General features: G+C 38.8%; 1 protein-coding gene across 12 annotated transcripts in view; it reads left to right on the plus strand.

Annotated features, from left to right (window-relative positions):
* The window catches only part of PCDH15 (protocadherin related 15), a 441,732-nt gene that overhangs the window by 366,082 nt on the left and 57,223 nt on the right, over nucleotides 1-18,427 (plus strand). For all 12 annotated transcript variants that reach the window (XM_033149148.1, XM_033149157.1, XM_033149155.1 and 9 more), the window contains one exon: nucleotides 7,187-7,314. In XM_033149148.1, the coding sequence (XP_033005039.1) occupies nucleotides 7,187-7,314 (128 nt within the window). The remainder of the gene's footprint in view (nucleotides 1-7,186; nucleotides 7,315-18,427) is intronic.

The raw sequence follows: 18,427 nt of genomic DNA on the forward strand, positions 1-18,427 counted from the left end.
GAAGGTGGTCTGCCTTTCACTGCTTCTGGCAAGACATTCAATATCACCCATTAACATGTTGTAGCTCTTGTTTATTAAATTGTACTACATTGTAATTATTTTGCACTCCCTTTATTATGTCAAAATGGTCTGTGTATTGAAGTTTAGTTATAGACAAATGCATTTACATTTACCAGATTAAAATAGTGATTGATTGTTTAAAAGGCAGGCAACTGATGAACTGAAATAACAGGTAAGATTTGTCATTAAATTATTGTGATCTACATGGCTGAAGCCAGGTTTTTAAAGCAGAAATTGAGTTAAGCAGTAAAGATGGGTTTATTTTACCTGCCAATATGCAAGAACATCCTGGCAGATCATTAAGGGCAGAACTGCATAAATTATTACTGTTGCCCATCCAATTATATTGCTCACCCACAGTTTAATTAAAGCGGCCTTTGTAATAGAAATAACTGTCTGCTTTTAACCTACTGTGGAAAAGAACAGGTGCTCCATTCTTTTTCTGCTGAGCATTCCTCTGAGGGAGTGGCCACCAAAAGTAGTGTTTGTCAAATGCCATGGAGCTTGGTAAATATTTTAGTTCAACTGCATATAAATGTAAGACTGAGGGGTTGGGCAGGACAGGGTTAATGAGACCACAATGATTGCAAATGCCATTTAATGGTCAGTGACCAAGTGGCCAAGCACTTGATTCTTGAAGGTAGGCAATTTCTTAATATCTAGGAAATATCTGGGTGGTCCTGAAAGGGGATATGCCTCCTCTTTCCCCACCTCTAGCTAAGCATGGATGTATTCTAGGTCTCTCTGTGAAAATAAACAATAGAATTGCAGATTGAGTCATAGAATGAGTCCAACTGGGAGAGATCTGGGGAGAGAGAGCTTCAGAGGCTCTGTAAGCTAGTAGCATTTTGGGGTGCTCACTGCCTCCTTCTGGAGATCTGATGTTGGCAGTAAATCTGGAGTTTTGGTGGTGTATCCACCTATTCTTCACTCAGCTGTTACAAAATACCATACGCCTCCAGTAGGGATGGAGGAGATAATTTATTCAGTTTGCATTCAAAGATGCATCTACTGTACCAAACTCTCAGTTTCCTAAACAATGCACAAGCTGAAACATACCCACCCTTCAAAACATTTCTCCAAATTTTGCAATGCTGTTCTCCAGCCATGTAATGTGTGCATAAATGCATATACAGTACTTGGATAAAGTGTGAATAAAATGCACATATTAGTTAAAAGAACATACCAAGGAAATTTGTTTTGCAAAAAATGTGTATATTAGGCAAAATTACTTTAGGAGAATTTTGTCTACTTTAGGAGAAATTGGCCCTAAAACGCTGATCAATATTCATGAGGACTTTTAAAGCACAGAAATGTGGAGAACTTAAGATTGGAAAAATGAGATACTGGAATTGACAGTTTTGTCTGTCTGTCATCTCCAGTCACCTCTCTTCTCAGGGAAACCAAATATAGGTAGGCACTGCACTGCACCCCTGAAATTTATCACCATGAAGAGAAATAAGGTGTGAATAATGAAGTGTAAAACTATTCTTGATATATTACAATATTGCCTGTTTAAAACCTATCATTGTCCTTTCCGAGCCTCACCTTTATCTAGTGCAAAATGCCTCTATCTTGGAAGCATTCACCATGGTTTTTTTTGCTTGGTTTTTTTTTTTAAAAAAAGATCAGATATAGTGAAGAAGGAATGAGCTGTGAGTAAAACAAGAGCTAGTGCAGCAGAGTGTCTAAGATTCTGAGTTGGGAAATCTCTGGTTGTAATCCCACCTCAGTTGTGAATTACATGACTTCAGGCAAGCTACAATTTTCTCAGCCTCCACTCCTCTGCAGGATAACAGTACCAGCATGTATTTCAAGCTGTTATAGTGAGTTCTGAGATGAGATAATGTATGTAAAGTACTTTGAATATTTTGAAGTCCCAAATAAAAGTTAAATATTTATTATTGCTTTTGCCATTACATGGGTTGGATCTAAGGAACTGTGAGCAAAAGGAGAAAATATATTACTGCCGTTATGTGAACTCTTGAATAAGTGCTAGTGGAAGTCTTCTCACAGTGATGAGAAATATAGTGGAGAAAGAAAATTCATGTGATAGCAAATAAACTTCAGTGGACCATTAAAAAACACCTCATGGAAAGAGTTTAGTGAGTGGAAGAAATCTAGGTTTGGCCTCACTTTACTCACACAGCATGTTTCCACTTCATCAGAAATAGCCCTTACTGAAGAGGAAGACACTTTCCACTAGCAAAATAGCACTCTTGGTTTTAAGCCAATGTTTCTAGAGTAGCCGGTAAAATAATGTGGGATTGTAGAGGGCAATAAGGGAGAGTTTGCAGTTTCTTTGTTTGTAGGGGTTGCTTAATTTCTGTATTGAAAATAAAGCCCGATATTTAAAATGTAAACGTGTTCCCCCTCACATGATTAATGATTGCATGTGAGGGTATAAAGATGGGCCTCACGCACTGATCCCACACTGATTCCAAGCTGTTGTCTATCAGCTTCACTTCTCTGCTATTCATGTGTTGAGAGATGTAGCTATAGGGGGGAGACTCCTATTCACAGGTAGACTCCCACCAAGATGTAGAACCCTGAAGTGAGTCTCACATTCTGCTTCCACACAATGACTGCTTGAGGGATAACTCATGGAGGGGGCTAAAGATTCCATGCTGGAAAACAAAGCAAAGCAAAAATCCTGGGGAAGTGGGACAGGATTATGCTAGTTTACTTTCCTCCATATATCTCAACAACTTTAGAATAGCACCTGCTCCTACTGTACATGCATACACTGTACCCTTCACCTCCCTAACCTCATGCCGGATTCCATTTCATAGTTGAGAGTGACACAAAAGTCTGTTGTAAATTAGACTTGATAGACAGATTAGATGTGTTTATGTCACACATGGTGTTTTTGCAGTTGCCTCCATGATCAAAACAAATACATTTCTCTTGCATATATCTTCTTGTGTGAAGAATGAGGTCTGGGATTCCAACATCTGTTAGCCCAGACTGGAAAACAAACCAATGGCTATATTTTGACATATTAATTCTTCCATTATAGTCAGCTGCTGGTTGCTTGGGAGCTTCTTAGCAGGAAAGAGTTAAATAATGAGTGACTCACAGATGCTATGCTCTCAAACTGCCAAACCAATGAAATATATGTCATATATAAAAATGAACTGATGAGCTGAAATGAAGGTGTTAATGAAATTAAATGTCATCGAAGTTAAAGCTGGAAGGTAGATTGATTTATGTAGATAAATAACTATATGGACTAAAGGCTTTAATAGTTTAATGTCAGAAATTAAAAGACACAGAAATAACAGAATAATTTTAATTATGCAGAGGAAGAGATTACTTGACATTTGAATAAATATATTGAGCTACGTAGACTAGTAGTGTTGAAAACACTTCTTGGATGCTCCAGTTTCAGCTTTCTTTCTATGACCTGGAAATACAGTGGTACCTCTGGTTACATACTTAATTCGTTCCGGAGCTCCATTCTTAACCTGAAACTGTTCTTAACCTGAAGCACCACTTTAGCTAATGGGACCTCCCGCTGCTGCTGCTGCGCCTCCAGAGCACAATTTCTGTTCTTATCCTGAAGCAGAGTTCTTAATCTGAAGCGTTATTTCTGGGTTAGGGGAGTATGTAACCTGAAGCGTATGTAACCCAAGGTACCACTGTACTTAAAGCTATCAAAACCAGGATTTGCCAGTTGTCTTTCACGGTAACATTTTAGCTAGCTTAGCTTTAAAAAAAGAAGAAGTTGAAAGTGGATTTAATTCTCTCTCAACTTTTAACAGAAAACATAAATAGAAGTTATAATGTAGTTCTCTTATTATTGCCTGTTGCAGAACATGACATAAATGTTCATTGACGTGATCTGATCGGCCATTCCTATTTGACTTGGGTCATGTCTGGCTAAGTCTTGAAAGGGCTTCTCAGTCTTTTGGCTAAGGTGAAGTGCTGCTTCTCAATCGGTAGAGCATGAGACTCTTAATCTCAGGGTCATGGGTTCAAGCCCCACAATGGGTGACATATTCTTGCATTGCAGGGGGTCGAAATAGATGATCCTTATGGTCCCTTCATTTCGGCTCTACAATTCTGTGATTCTAGCAGAGCCTCTTTTGTGATAGTACTTACTGGTAAAAATTACCATCACTTCTGTTTTTTCCTGTCTGTGGGAGCCATTACATGCTAGCAGCCCACAGTGTGTGTGTGTGTGTGTGTGTGTGTGTGTGTGTATACATATATATATATATATATATATATATATATATATATATATATATATATATATAATGAGTCCAGCCACCTTTTACCAAAAAAATGCACTGATTCTAGCAATATATAGTGCACCAGGCAGGAAAGGCAGAGGTGGTCTACACATTTATTTTGTAACATGGGTTCTACTCACACAAATATCACACTTTATTTTCTTTTAAGGAAAAAAAATGTTACTATGTCAAACTCTTCCTACTGCCCTTTCCCCATCCTATTCCTTCTAATAAGCCTGTTGAACACAAACAACAGAGTTGTGGTAATACTGCTCTCCCTTGATGGATTGTTATAAGGATTACTGAGATAGTATGTGGCAAGTCATTAGAAAACCTCTAAAACAATATATATATGGTTTGTTGTTGTTATAGTTAAAATAAAATTGTCCTTTATTCCTTGTTTAAAAATTGGAAGCATCTTGGTGATTATGCAAATATCAATGGGGAGCACAACTGCAAATAGGGTTTTTAAAAAATACATTTATCCCATTTTTCTTCAAAGGAACTCAAGGCACCATCTTCAATTTATATTCACAAGAACCTTGTGAGGTAGGTTTGACTGAGTAACAGTCTCAAGGTTACCCAGTAAGTTCCATTACACCACATTGGTTCTTGTGAAAGTGCAGAGGTGTGCTCTGTTGGTGTGCCACAATCTTCCCCCCCCCTTTCCCCTCCCCGTTTACTGTCAAATCAAGAACAGCAAGCATTATTGAAGAAATCTTTAATTTACATTTTAAATATATTATGCAAATTTCTGCTGTCCAGAAAACATGGAACTTAAATTAATCTTTCCTCCTTGAGTAGTCTGCCAATAACTAGCAATTTACAAGCTCTGCAAATCTGGAGCATTTATATAGGTTATAATTGTGCAAAATACTCTTTCACTCAGGAGTTAACTGAAGTAAAGGAACTGCTGAGAACAATTTACTGCCGCAGTTCTAAACTAGCAGAGCAATTTTAGCCACTGCTGAAGGCTGGGAGATGGGAGTTCTGATGGAGCCAAGAGATGCCCAGTATGCCCATGGAAAGATTCATAGGTGTAGATTTACGACTGGCAGTAGGAGCTGAAATAGCATGTGTCAGAAGCAGCCTTGGATGCTCTGAACCAAAGTCCATTCATTCCTGCAGTATGCCTACAAAACAGACCCCCAAACTATACCAGCCTAGAGCTACCAAAGGTATTTTACATTACATTGGTGTCAATAGGTAGGGAAACAGTCACAAAGAAATGAATCACAGGGAGGGAAGGGTGCAACTGTCTGCAACAGAAAATTCTAGAAGCATCACCTTGTGGTGATTTAAAACAAGACCTGTAGACATCAACAAAGAAATTGAATAATTGGATATTCTGCTGAGGTATCACCAGTTCCTTGTTTATCTTCTCATGCATATAAAGCATGAGATTCCATTTTCTTATGAAGTTATATTTTTCCCAGATGTCATACTGTTGACACCTTGGCCAATATAGGAAGTGGTGTGTTTCTGTTCCAGATACAGCTATGGAACTCTTTTCAATACAGTACTCAAAAAGAAAAGAGACCAAAATAATCAGGGTGACGGATATGAAGAAAACATGCCCCATATATAGCAGTATAAAACAGCCATAACTTGCCGTCATGGAAAAGAATCAACTCTGAAAGGAAATCATTTCTCACTGGCAAATGGGATTTCTTTCAGCAAACTGACTTTTCACTGTTTTCGACAATGTGTCAACTTCTTTGATTATGGAGTCTGAAAGTGATGTGGGGGTTTTTGTGTGTGGGTTTTTTTTTTTTTTTTAAAAAAAAAAGATTACTATGTACTTTTCATATTGATGTTCAGGCTTTGTGCTCTTGTGGCCCAAGGTTACCGGAAAGAAAGTTCTTTCAAATCTAAGATCTATTATGTGGCTGCAGTGAGTTTGGTATCCATTTTATTAGTATGATTACAGTATTCATATTCAGTTCATGCTGGGAACCAAATTGTAGTTACAAATACAAGGCTAGATTTCATTTGATTAGATGCCTCAGTCTTATCCATTGATGATGTTAGAGTTCGTAGCCATATCGTTCAACCTGCTACCTTGATATATTATGAGGCAACATTTCCCAGTCCTAAGAGATGCCTACCAAGACTTTCATATGACAGAGAGTCATAAATACATGCTCTGACTAGTCCCACACCAATCTCTTTGCTTTGTCTCACTAAACGCAAACCCCACAAATCCTACCTCCTTGTGTCTTCTTCCTCTCAATACAGTACTGGCTTCACCTTTACCACTTTGCTACCCTGCCCTCACTCCACGTTGTGAAATGGTCTCTGTGTGATTAACAACCCAACCATGTGAAATTCTAGTCTGTTTTCAGAATGAACTGCAGTCACTGCAGTATCAGTGCCCTGTCACAACTGCTGGCTCATTTTGGAGGAAAGGTGGGATATACATTTAATAAATAATAATCATGTGCCACATCAGTAAAATATTGTGGCCCTTGAAGTATGGATCTGTGCAATTGCAGCAGACAATAACTACCATGACCCTGCTCATATGCAGGGCAGTGATACCACCCAAAGTCATTCTGGAGCTAAAGAAAAGGACAAAGGAACACTTCATCTAAATGCCTTTGTGGGTATCATAGCAGCTACAACTTCAGAACGGCATGCAGTTGAGGAAGCATTATATAATGGAGTTGCATAGGCCAGCAAGTCTCACACAGAATACCATTTCAGCAACGTCGGCAGCAAGCCACTCTATGCAATGTGCACAGTGTACCTCTGCAGGCCTTTAGGATCAGGGCGTTAATGCTACAAATTAATTTCTTTCCATTATGTGTCTCTTTTCAGAAATGCCGATTACTTAAAAGCACTCAGTGTGTAGCCAAATTCTTCTAATTCCTTGTGTTTTATTTTAGGTAATACTGCCAAGGTGTTCATTGAAGTACAGGATGAAAATGACCATGCTCCTGTCTTCACAAGGAAGCAATACATAGGAGGCGTGTCTGAAGATGCTAGAATGTTCGCTTCCGTGATGAAAGTGAAGGTGAGAATCACGTTAAACAAGCACACGGCTGAGGTCCAGAGTCCTGTATCTTGGATGTCTAAATATTATATGTTCATTTGGATGTCCTCAAAAGGTGCAGCTATGTAAAGCAAATTCACCTGCCTACTTTAACACTTAGCTTCGAGTCTATCAGGATGCGAAGATGCCATTTGGTATGTATACAGACATTTTTGTTATTTATGGGTTTGAAGGTTTGCTTGTGAAAAGAAACATCAGAAATGATTCAATTACTCCTAAATAACGGATAATAAAAATAAAAATTGTCCAGTAGCACCTTAGAGACCAACTAAGTTTTTTTCTGGGTATAAGCTTTTGTGTGCATGCACACTTCTTCAGATACACAAAAGGTTATACCCTGAACAAACTTAGTTGGTCTCTAAGGTGCTACAGGACAATTTTTAAATTTTTATTTTATTTACTTCGACTGTGTCAGAGCAACATGGCTACCTACCTGAATCATAAATAATGAATTATAGCTATTCATTTATACTTACTATAATACTGCATTATTATAGTATTATTATAGTATAGTATAATTAATACCATAATAATACTTTCTAAAGGCGTGCTTATGTGTCAGTCCTGATAGTCTATGCACATGCGCAGTGAGGATGTACTGGGATGAGATTCTAACTGCTGGGCATGGGCTAGCCCATGGGAAATTGCAGCTCCAGTGCAGCAGCAGCTGCCACTACTGTTACATTGACTTGTCCTTTCTTATAGTTGCTTATAGCAGCACTTGCCCTGGTGTCTTTGGTGGTGGCGGTGAGGTGGGCACCAGAGGCATGGCAAAGAGTGTGAACGGCTGTCCCCAGTCTAGGAGCTCCCCCCCACACACACACACCATCTTGTGATCCCTGAAGGAAAAGCACTTTTCACATACCAATGTTGTTGTTGTTGTTCAGTCGTTCAGTCGTGTCCGACTCTTCGTGACCCCATGGACCAGAGCACGCCAGGCACCCCTATCCTCCACTGCCTCCTGCAGTTTGGCCAAACTCATGCCAGTCGCTTAGAGAACACTGTCCAACCATCTCATCCTCTGTCGTCCCCTTCTCCTTGTGCCCTCCATCTTTCCCAACATCAGGGTCTTTTCCAGGGAGTCTTCTCTTCTCATGAGGTGGCCAAAGTACTGGAGCCTCAACTTCAGGATCTGCCCTTCCAGTGAGCACATACCAATACTGAATCATAAAATTATTAAAATTAAAATAAGGCTTTAATCCAAGCATCCTTACTTGCATGTTAACACCATCAAAATCAGTAAGAGTTGCTTCAGAGAAGATGGCATGGATCCCAAGAACCATGAATGGTTAATTTCATGGAAAGGGATTTTCTTATCCCTGACTCCCCTCCTTCTCCCTCTACAGCCATCTTTACCCCTTGAAAAGCCTCTCCAGAGAGCTGAGAATATTACTGGGGATATTGGGGAAGAAGGTGGGTCTGAATTGGGCAGAGGTCCTTTCCACTAAGGCTGCTGTCTAAAAAATATTGTTGACTATTTTTCTATACATAGAAAAGCATACAATTGCCCTAAAATCAGGATTCACTACTTGATGTTCGTATAATTTTAAAAACTTGTATACCAGGGTGTTGCATTTGAAGGGAGTAGGGGGAAAGATAATGGGGAAAGTACCATATAAGCAAGTATGTTTATGAAGAGATTACATGTGACTAGAAGTCTTTGATCGAATACACTTATGTGTGTTCTTTTCTATCTTCTTCATCTTGCATTTTGTGCGGTCAACATGGGGAAGAATCTAAATTGCTGACAGGTTTATTGAAAAGTGTCCATGGATGCCTGGCCTACCAAGAATTCTCTTATTTGGACCTGGTTTAGGAAGCTAGAAATCTAATGGAGAATGACAGCAGTTTATTAAAGAGGCCCATTATTTCCCCTCAAGGTAGTTCTTCATAATGTTAACTCAGAGGTATTATGGTTAGGTTAAGATTTAGAGGAGGGAAGAAGTAAGCTCTCATCATTCATATTTTCTCACTATCTCTGACAGTAGCAGCAGGAGAGAGGAGGCCTATTGGGAGGAAATCTACAGAGTTCAGGAAAGCAAATCCTGAAATTAGAAAGGCTAAGCAGGAATCATTATATCTTAAGAAGTGGGCAGAGGATATTAGGAGTATTTGATTATCCATAAATGTGCTATAGAAATGTACAATCACTGGATTGACTATAGTCAGAAGAATAAAAGTGCTCCTATAACAGAGAATTAAACTACTGTTGTAATTTCTATTTACAGTCAGTCTGTAGTTATAATAAGTTGCCATAAAGAAACCCATCAGTTCCGTCCTCTTGCTCACCAATGTAAAAAGAATGAAGGCATTTCTTAGGCATAGATATGTCTTCCATTAATAAGAGATGGTTGAGCCAACTTTAGCTGAATTTGATTACAGCCCTATACAGGATTCAGTCCAGTGAAAATTACATCTGAGTAAACGTGCATAGAATTGCACTATTCATTAGCAAAAGCCCAGCTATCATCTCATATGTCACAAAGGTGGGCATCTTACTATAGTGGGTTTTGTTTTTTTGTTTTATTTTAGATTTATGACTGCTTCTTTCTGTATCTGTCACCCAACTTTCTTTTTAACCCTAAAATAATGACATTGATTATGACCATGTCATGCCTCTGATGTTGGCCACTGTATCATCTTGTTGTTGTTGTTCAGTCGTTCAGTCGTGTCCGACTCTTCGTGACCCCATGGACCAGAGCACGCCAGGCATCATCTACTGCTTTATACCATCATCTACTGCTTTATACCAACTGGTATTAATTGGTATAAAGCAGTAGATGATACAGCAGTATCATCTACTGCTTTATACCAATTAATACCAGTTGTTGAGTACCACAAGTGAGGAGAGCACTATTACATACAGGTCCTACTTGTGGGATACCCATAGGCATTTAGTTGGCCATTGTAAGTACAAAATGCTGGATTAGGTGAGCCTCTTATGTTCTGTCTAATTTTTGACCTCTTACATCTGACACATTTTGCCTTATAGACATTTACAGAATTTAGCACTCTAATCCTAAATTTGTTTACCAAAGGAATAAACCTTTCTGAGCTCAGTGAGACTCGCTTTTGAATAACCATTCTTAAAATTGCACTGCAAGTAAATAATCAAAAATATAGGTTGACTTTATTCCATCCCAGAAGCCATTACAGTAAACAAGAGAGAAACATTTAGAATCAACCATTGAAACAACAATCACAAAACGACCTTAACTGTACGTATATTCCATGTTTATACAAAAATCATCATACACTTCCATAATGTAGGGAAAAGAAGATCAATTTACTTGATCTGTGAAGTGCATTTTCCAAGTTGATTGATTCCCCCCTTCCAAACAATAAGTCTTTTAGAATGAATTTTACTGTAAATGAAAGTTGTATCTGTACCTTTTCCAAAGAATTATCTCTCTAGATAGGCATCAAGAAAGTACAGATCAACTAAACCTACAGGTTACATAAAATCATGAAACGAATAACAACCCTGCAGTTTATCTCTCCTTCACTATTGCATAACTCTACATGCAGCAAATGAAAAGAAAGCAAAAAATAACTATAAAATAGCATGCAATGTTTATGTGTCTAGACTATTGTTAAGTTTTATGTAACTAGACTGCAAAAATAGTGTTCTCGGAAATGAAAAAGGGCACTTCTGATTTAAAATTTCTTTAAAGTTCTACATTGTAATTTAGGATTCTGAATTTAATAATTGTCCTCATTAAATTGGAGAAAGCAGTATGCTTAAAATCAAGTCAAGCTTTTTCAACTAATGTCACTTTGACTCTGAAGTTTAAAAATTGCATTAATACCAGTATCAAAGAAATTCATTGCATACTTATAGTTAGTTTTGAAAATGCTTGCATTTGAATGTAAAAGCAAGTCATGCCATTGTAAATTTAACAGCAAAGATCATTAAATGTGCACGCTTTAAAATAAGATGTAAGGGGAAAGGTACTTGATCTTTTAATGTGCAAGAGGGATGCTCCAAAACTTTGCTGACGTATGGATGTTTCCTTCTTATTGCCACTACTATGAGTTTCTCAGCAGTAAAACAGCAGGTCATTGACAATGATAAATCTAAGCAAAAAAACCTGAATACAACCAATTAGGAAACATAGGCATTGCTGCAAATTTGTGGGGAGTTTTAACTCTTCCAAAGCTTGCATATAGTGCATTCTGAATAGAGCTGTTAACCCTCAGTTGGGATATGTGTTCATTTAAAAAAAAGAAATGATAAAATACAGTTAGTCTGGAAGTGCCTTCTGTTTAATTTCTGCAGATGAATTTTATTTAATTGATGAAAGTTAGTTCACAGATTTAGAAATAATTATTTGTACTGATTAAGATTTTCCTTTCATAATTATTATTTAAATCATACTTCACAACAGGTAAAACATCTCTGCATTCAGACATAGAAACATAGCAAGTAAAAGTATTCACAGATACTACAGTCATCACAAGTATTTTATCAGGGTAAATGAAGCACAGGAGTCACTTTTACAGTATTGTTAGCCTGGGAAATGAGACTTAGTGTAGCACTGGATATTCAGTCCATGGTTACAGATCTGTAGGAATTTAGCATACTGAGTTAAATGCCTATTTCCAAAATGCCTGTCTCTTGTTGCATGGCAATTTTACTTCAAGTTAAAAAGTTGCAAGAACTTCTTTATTCTTGCAGTTGGCAGTATTATGATGAATGCACAAGGGAGAGCTGCTGAGTAAGAAGGTATCATTTTTACATTGTCTGTTTCCTAGTAGATTTGTACTTTGGAGACTAACAAAAGTATATATAAAAAAAGCCAAACTGAGATCAAGAAACCCAGAATTAAAAGGGACTGGGAAGGAACAATACAGAGCGAGGTGACACACTGAAGAAGTAAAACCATTAATAATGAAGGGCAGTATGAAAGACAAATGGAGGCTGTAGCTGCCTTACCTGAGAAAAGGAATGAGGGTGCATTGTGTGATTCATGACCCTTGCTGGGAATTTTAGGGGCAAAAGATGGATTGGGTTTAAGAAAAATGTCCAATATATAGAGTGGCAACTTGCAAAAAAAAAAAAAAAGCAGGAAAAAAGAATGCTTGGAGACAAAAAATATTCTGGAAGAAATTGTAGCAGCTTGGAACAAATGCAGCTGAGCATGTGGGACAAGTATCCAGCAAGTGATAGAATTCCTATGCAGACAAACCAAAGCTCAAACAGGACACTGGCTGAACAGCAGTAGAGAGTATTGCCAGTATTGGTATTGGTAAAAGTATTGGTTGGGTTTCTGCCATCCATGAATTAGCCAGCCTGGACCTTTCTTACTGCCTTCCTGAAAAGCCGTAAGTCACCAGACCAGATACCACCTTCAGCTCCATAGTTGCAGCTCGTAACCCCAAATTCCAGGGGGGAAAGACACAAGGCTCCTCCAAACAACCTTTCTGTTGAGCATCTATGATTATTTGTCCTCATGATGCTTTATATGCAATTCTGCTTTCAAGGGGAGGAAGAGAAAACTGTGTTGCAAACACAGATATCCCTTGTGTCAGCGAAGTTACAATGTTGGAAACAGCCCCGAATTCTGAATAAACACACTTAAAAGTGCCTTGTAAGTCATTGAATAAATTTTAATTGAAAAGGACTATAAAATGTTCCGAATCAATTTCTTGCATTTTTCTTTTGTATTTAGTTACTCCTCTATCACTCAACTTGGAGCAAATAGTTTGGGCTTTATTGGTACGGAATGCATTTCAAGTCTTAAAGTGTGTAATTTATACGAAGTTAAACAGACAAGCTCTTTAGGCTTGTGCACACTGCAAGTCAGTATAAACAATTTTCACTATAATTAGTGTCACTTTAATAGTCCTGGATGATTTAGTTATTGTAGTTATTAAGTTTTCGGGTAGCAATTTATGTGCATCATATCAAATGCGCCACAGCTGCATGCTTGTAAATTGATCTTCACTTGCCACAGATGTGTATGTGTCTGTTTTGTCACAAATTCATGAAAAATGACTTCAGTCTGATGAGCAATAATCTAAGTAGAAATTAATCCCTGAAGTTTTTAATCCTAAAAATTATGTTATATAGCCTTAATGTCTGTGCAATAATTGTAGGCTCCTATTCGTCACATATAAATATAATAACAAACCAGAAATATAGCTCTTTGTATGGCATTATTTAATCTGTCCTGCTAAATATTATTTGAGCGAAGCAAAGAAACAAAAAACTTCAACAAGTGCAATTAAATTAAAATGGAACAAAAATAAAACGGGGTGTGTGTGTGTGTGTTTTATATTTGAGTATAAAATGTAAGCAGATATGATATGTCCTTGCTGTGTCTTTTAGTAGCACAAATTTGACCACAGGTCTAATACTGATTATTCAGTTTATTTTTTGATAAAGAAATCAAAGGGAAGAAATGAAAACAATTCCTTATGAAAATGTTCTTTGTAGAAAATAAAAATAAAAATGGGAAGGCTCATAGGAGCCAACTCCTGGGGGCTGTGGGGGCTGGGCTCCCCCAAAGTTGACGGACATTGCCATTCAAATGGTGTGTGTACCCTGCGTCATGTGATCAATTATGTGGGGTGGGGCTTACCTGGGCCACCACAATATTTTATTCAAGTTGGCATCCATGGAAAGGCTACAGAAACTACCTTGTTCAAAATTCTTAAAATAATTTCACAAGCAGCATAAATAGTTGTGAAATATATTTTGCCTTCATAATCTGAATCTGAAATTAATTAAGGGGGAGGGGGTGAATTTGTAAGAAGCTCTGCAGGCAGTTGTCTTCTTCATCACAAGCAATATTATGGCTTATCATAAAGGTATTGGAGACCCCATACCCCTCAGAGAGGTACAGTTTCCAAAGTGATTTAACAATCAATCCCTCTTCCTAGAGAACTCTGAGAATTGTAACTCTCTCATGGGGGAATATAATATCTTGATCAGGAGAGAGAGGGGGGAACATTTTCTGGCCAGAAGGCCAGATCTTAATCTCCCCACCCCTGGCAGGCCAAATCTGATTGTCAGGATTTGAAGCACAGTGCACTGCTGGGGCTGTTTGAAAGCCCTTTTGCAAACAGCTCTGCAATCTGGAGGTTCAAAGAGCATTCTAGAACTGCTTGCAGAAGTGTTTTCAAACAGCCCCAGTGCTATTCTTTCAACCATCAGTTTTAAGAAGTTCAAAGATCAGCACTGGGAGGGAGAAATGGTTTCTCTAGATTTTAACATTAGTTTCAAATGGAAACTGATTGCCAATCCTGGAACAAAACATACTTCCACCATTAATCAGCACCTTGCTTCAGCAAAGAAACTACTAGGATATCACCTTAAGCTCCTGATAGTTCCTTTGATGTCCTGTGGTTGCCTGCCCTCATACCTGGTATCCTGTATGATGGCAAGTATAGGACCCATGGGTGTAACTTACCCAGATACAGACTTGCAGTCCAAGTGGGGAGGCCTAGTGGCCAGGGTGCCCCACCCTGATATCGAGATAGAGTTTTGCTATAAAAAGTCAGTCATCAACAGAATGAGTTGCTTTAGAATTGTATCTATCTTTTCTTGACAACCTTTGTTGTAATTCCATTTCTTTAGAAATTTCACATTAGAACAGCTGTTCCTTTTTTTTACTATCATTCTAAGGCCAAATGTTACACCATGCATTTTTGTGGCGAATATGTAAATTAAATATAAACCAGCAATAATTGCAGCTATTAATCTATGGGATTCGAAGCCTGAGATGTACTTAATATGATATGATTTTAGTACTTTGCATATCAATTTTGTTTTCACATACCTTTTGTTTCCCCCCACATTATTTAGTCCTATCTCTTCACTCTTCCCAATGCCTTAATTTTCCTCTAAAAAGAATAATTAACACATGTTATCTTGTGGGTGATTAATTACAGGACTGAGATTCCAGTTCAATACTGTTGTCATGTTGCTTCCACTGCTTTCCTGAGCGTTAACATCTGGTTATAACATGGCATACTGGCATTGTTTAATTTTTGCCCAGTTTTTTTTATATATCATTTCTCCTGACCTCACAAGGTGTAACAGGAAACCAAAATATGTTCTTTATATTATTCCATTTTTACTTTGAAAAAAGGCACTAGTTTTCTCAAACCTGTGGTTGCCATATTTCAAAAAGGGGAAATCTGGACACAAAAGTTATCAAGGTGTTGTTGTTGTTGTTGTTGTTGTTTTTGCAAAATCTCAACAACAAAAAATGAAGTTTTTAAGCTAAGTCCAGATTTCCCCAGACATTAAAGAGATTTCCACCCGGGGGCGCTGTTTCCGATGGATTGCAGCCCTAGTCAAGCCATATTCCTGGCTACTCTAAGGTTCCAATTTGAGACTTATCAGTAGCCTTGGGTTCCTCTTATGCCCTTGCACAGGTGAGCAGCGGGCCTGTTTATACTAGGTACGTGGTGGTAGCTTGCAAGTAGTGGTGTGTGGACAGTGGTTCAGCTGCATCATGGCCAGGGGAGGCCGTGCCCCAGGAGCCAATCAGTGACACCAGTGGACTCTAAGGACAGTTTGCACACCAGAGGGATAAATGTTTCCCTTTGGTTTACTCCTGCACCATAATTGTGGGTCTGATTCCGGGGCTTTGGGATTGCTGTCACCAGTCTCCCCACTCACCCTCCCTATATTAGATGGTTCTAATTATTGCTATGGACAGGTATTGCCCATATATATTACACACATACACACATACACAAACACACAAACAGAAAGAGATGGGGGGAAGTAAGCCATGGGGCTAGCTGTCCATGAAAATGCAAAAGTGTACAGTCTCGACAATTTGGTATAATAAGCAAATTGCAGCAGAGGAATGGGTAGCAGGGCATAGATGTGACCAAATGTAGTCATGTGTATTTCCATTTTGTTATAATTGGGAGTGAATGTGGCAGTGGCTGCACAAAAAGGCAGTATTGTTTTAAAAGAGAGGAATTCCAGGATATAGTAGAAATACCGCATTTTGAACTTTGAGCTAGGCTTCTAAGACGCTCTTAAGAAGCTATAGCTTCATGAAATTCTTTCTGATTTTGCAATAAAATGATATCAAAAAGTTAAGAGGTGATACAGTTTGTCTGTGTCACTTTAGAAATGCATTGCACAATTATTTCCACTTTTATTGAGTCTGTGAGGACTACTGTACTGACCCATCACCTTACCTTCTCTGTGGACTCAGCAAAATGTTGCTCAGGGCCTGAAGACTGCTGAAAATTTATCATTTTATTAGCAGTGACGGCCATCAGTTGCTAACCATTTCTTTTTCTCCTTTTAAGAAAGCGAGCTTGAGTCAAACTAGCTACTTAAAGCAGGGAGGGGGACGGATAAACTATCACCAGTCCTTTTGTGCATTGCAGCCTTCCTCATAGGGTCATTCTTAATTTTAGTTCTAATATACTGAAGGGGCTCATAAAACGAATAGGCTTTCCTAGTCAACATTAGCTCCACTAAAGCAGATGGCAAATTCAGATGTTTCCAATCACAGTTTCCGGCAAAATATAATAGCTTTTAAAACAAGATCACTTTTCTCCCTGCAGGAACTGACAGCTTGATGTATATTTTCAGTTTTAAAAGCTGCATCTGCTGTCCCAGTATTTTTAACACTTTGACATTAGTGCCTTGTCTCACACATAAAGTTGTGCGTAAATTTGTTCCCACATTTAGATATTCTTTTTGACCTGCTTTGACCCCAGTTAAAATACCACTTGTTTCCATCATTGTATTGTGACTATCTTGGTTGTCCTGATAGGTGGTTTTCCTGCTATAAATTCCTGATAACTTTTTCTTCTTTTGAGTAATCTTATTGATCCACAAGGATGACTGTGAAGGTTCTGCTGTGGTTCCTCACGAGTAAAGAGGCTCGACTCAGGTCCTGTATATTTACAGGTTTTATTGTGCAGATATGTACAGTGCAGAGCTCAAAAGTCCATGACCAGCTTAGTCACTTTCAGATCCCGGAAGTGGCGCTTTTCTAGAGCGCCCCCAACATAAGAACTTGGGCACCCCTAGTCTCCTACTTCCCTCCTTGCATTTCACACCCCTGCGTAATTGGGGCGACGGAACTGTCGTTGCTCCCTCTTGGCTGGATCCGCTGAGGGGGTGTTGGGTCTCTGAAGCATCCCCCAGCCCTCTCTCCGCTGGGCTACTTTCCTTCCTGTCGCTCCCGCTGGAAGTCCCCCTGCTATCCCCACAGTGCTGGGACTCTCCATCCCTTGACAGCCCCTGCACTGACTGTTCCCTGACAATGACTCATCTACAAGTGTATGTCCTCCAAGAGCAAAAACTAAACACATCCCTGTAAGCTTCCATGCTAATATATGTATTTTATAATAAGTGTCTGGATGGTATGTGCTACTTTCAAATTCTAAGTTCCACATGCTCACCTTGTTTCAACTCTGCTGAGATTAGGTTTATCCCACCCCTGCATTATAAAGAGACCATTGGAACCTGCTGTATTTGCAGGTTGAAAATAAGAGTAGTATTGGAGACATACTTTGTGTTCTTGGATTTTTGCTTCACTGAGACGTGATTCAGGCAGCCACATAAAGGTTCCTGGCCATGTAGGATTGGGTAATGGCAACATGGGGCCCTAATGTGGGGTTAAAACATCAGTGGCTTAAAGCCCAAGTGCATAGAGGCAGCTCCACATTATCATGTGTTTTATGTGCATTTATATTAGGGGTGTGAATGTCCAACTGCAGTGATCTACCACAGTTGTTGAGCATTTTTAGGAAGCCACAGTTGTTGAGCTTTTTGATGGGGGGGAGGTGTCAGGATGCCGCGATCCGACTGTGATCGACCAAGGACACACACACACACGAGATCGACATCTGGATCGCGATTGAACTGTTGGACAGCCTAGAACTATAAGATTCAGTTCAGACCCCAATTTGGCACTTCAGAAAACAGTCCAAAGCACTTTGGAGGTTGCCCAGTTCAACTTGGGGTCAAAGTCCTGATCCACTTTAGCAAAGCAAACAAACAAACAAACAAACAAACGAGGCTTTGTATCCCCTCCTCACCCACTGCAATTTACTATTGCGACATCTTTAAAAAGCTATAACTTTT

This window comes from Lacerta agilis, chromosome 5 (genome assembly GCF_009819535.1).
Source record: "Lacerta agilis isolate rLacAgi1 chromosome 5, rLacAgi1.pri, whole genome shotgun sequence".
Lineage (NCBI taxonomy): Eukaryota > Metazoa > Chordata > Lepidosauria > Squamata > Lacertidae > Lacerta > Lacerta agilis.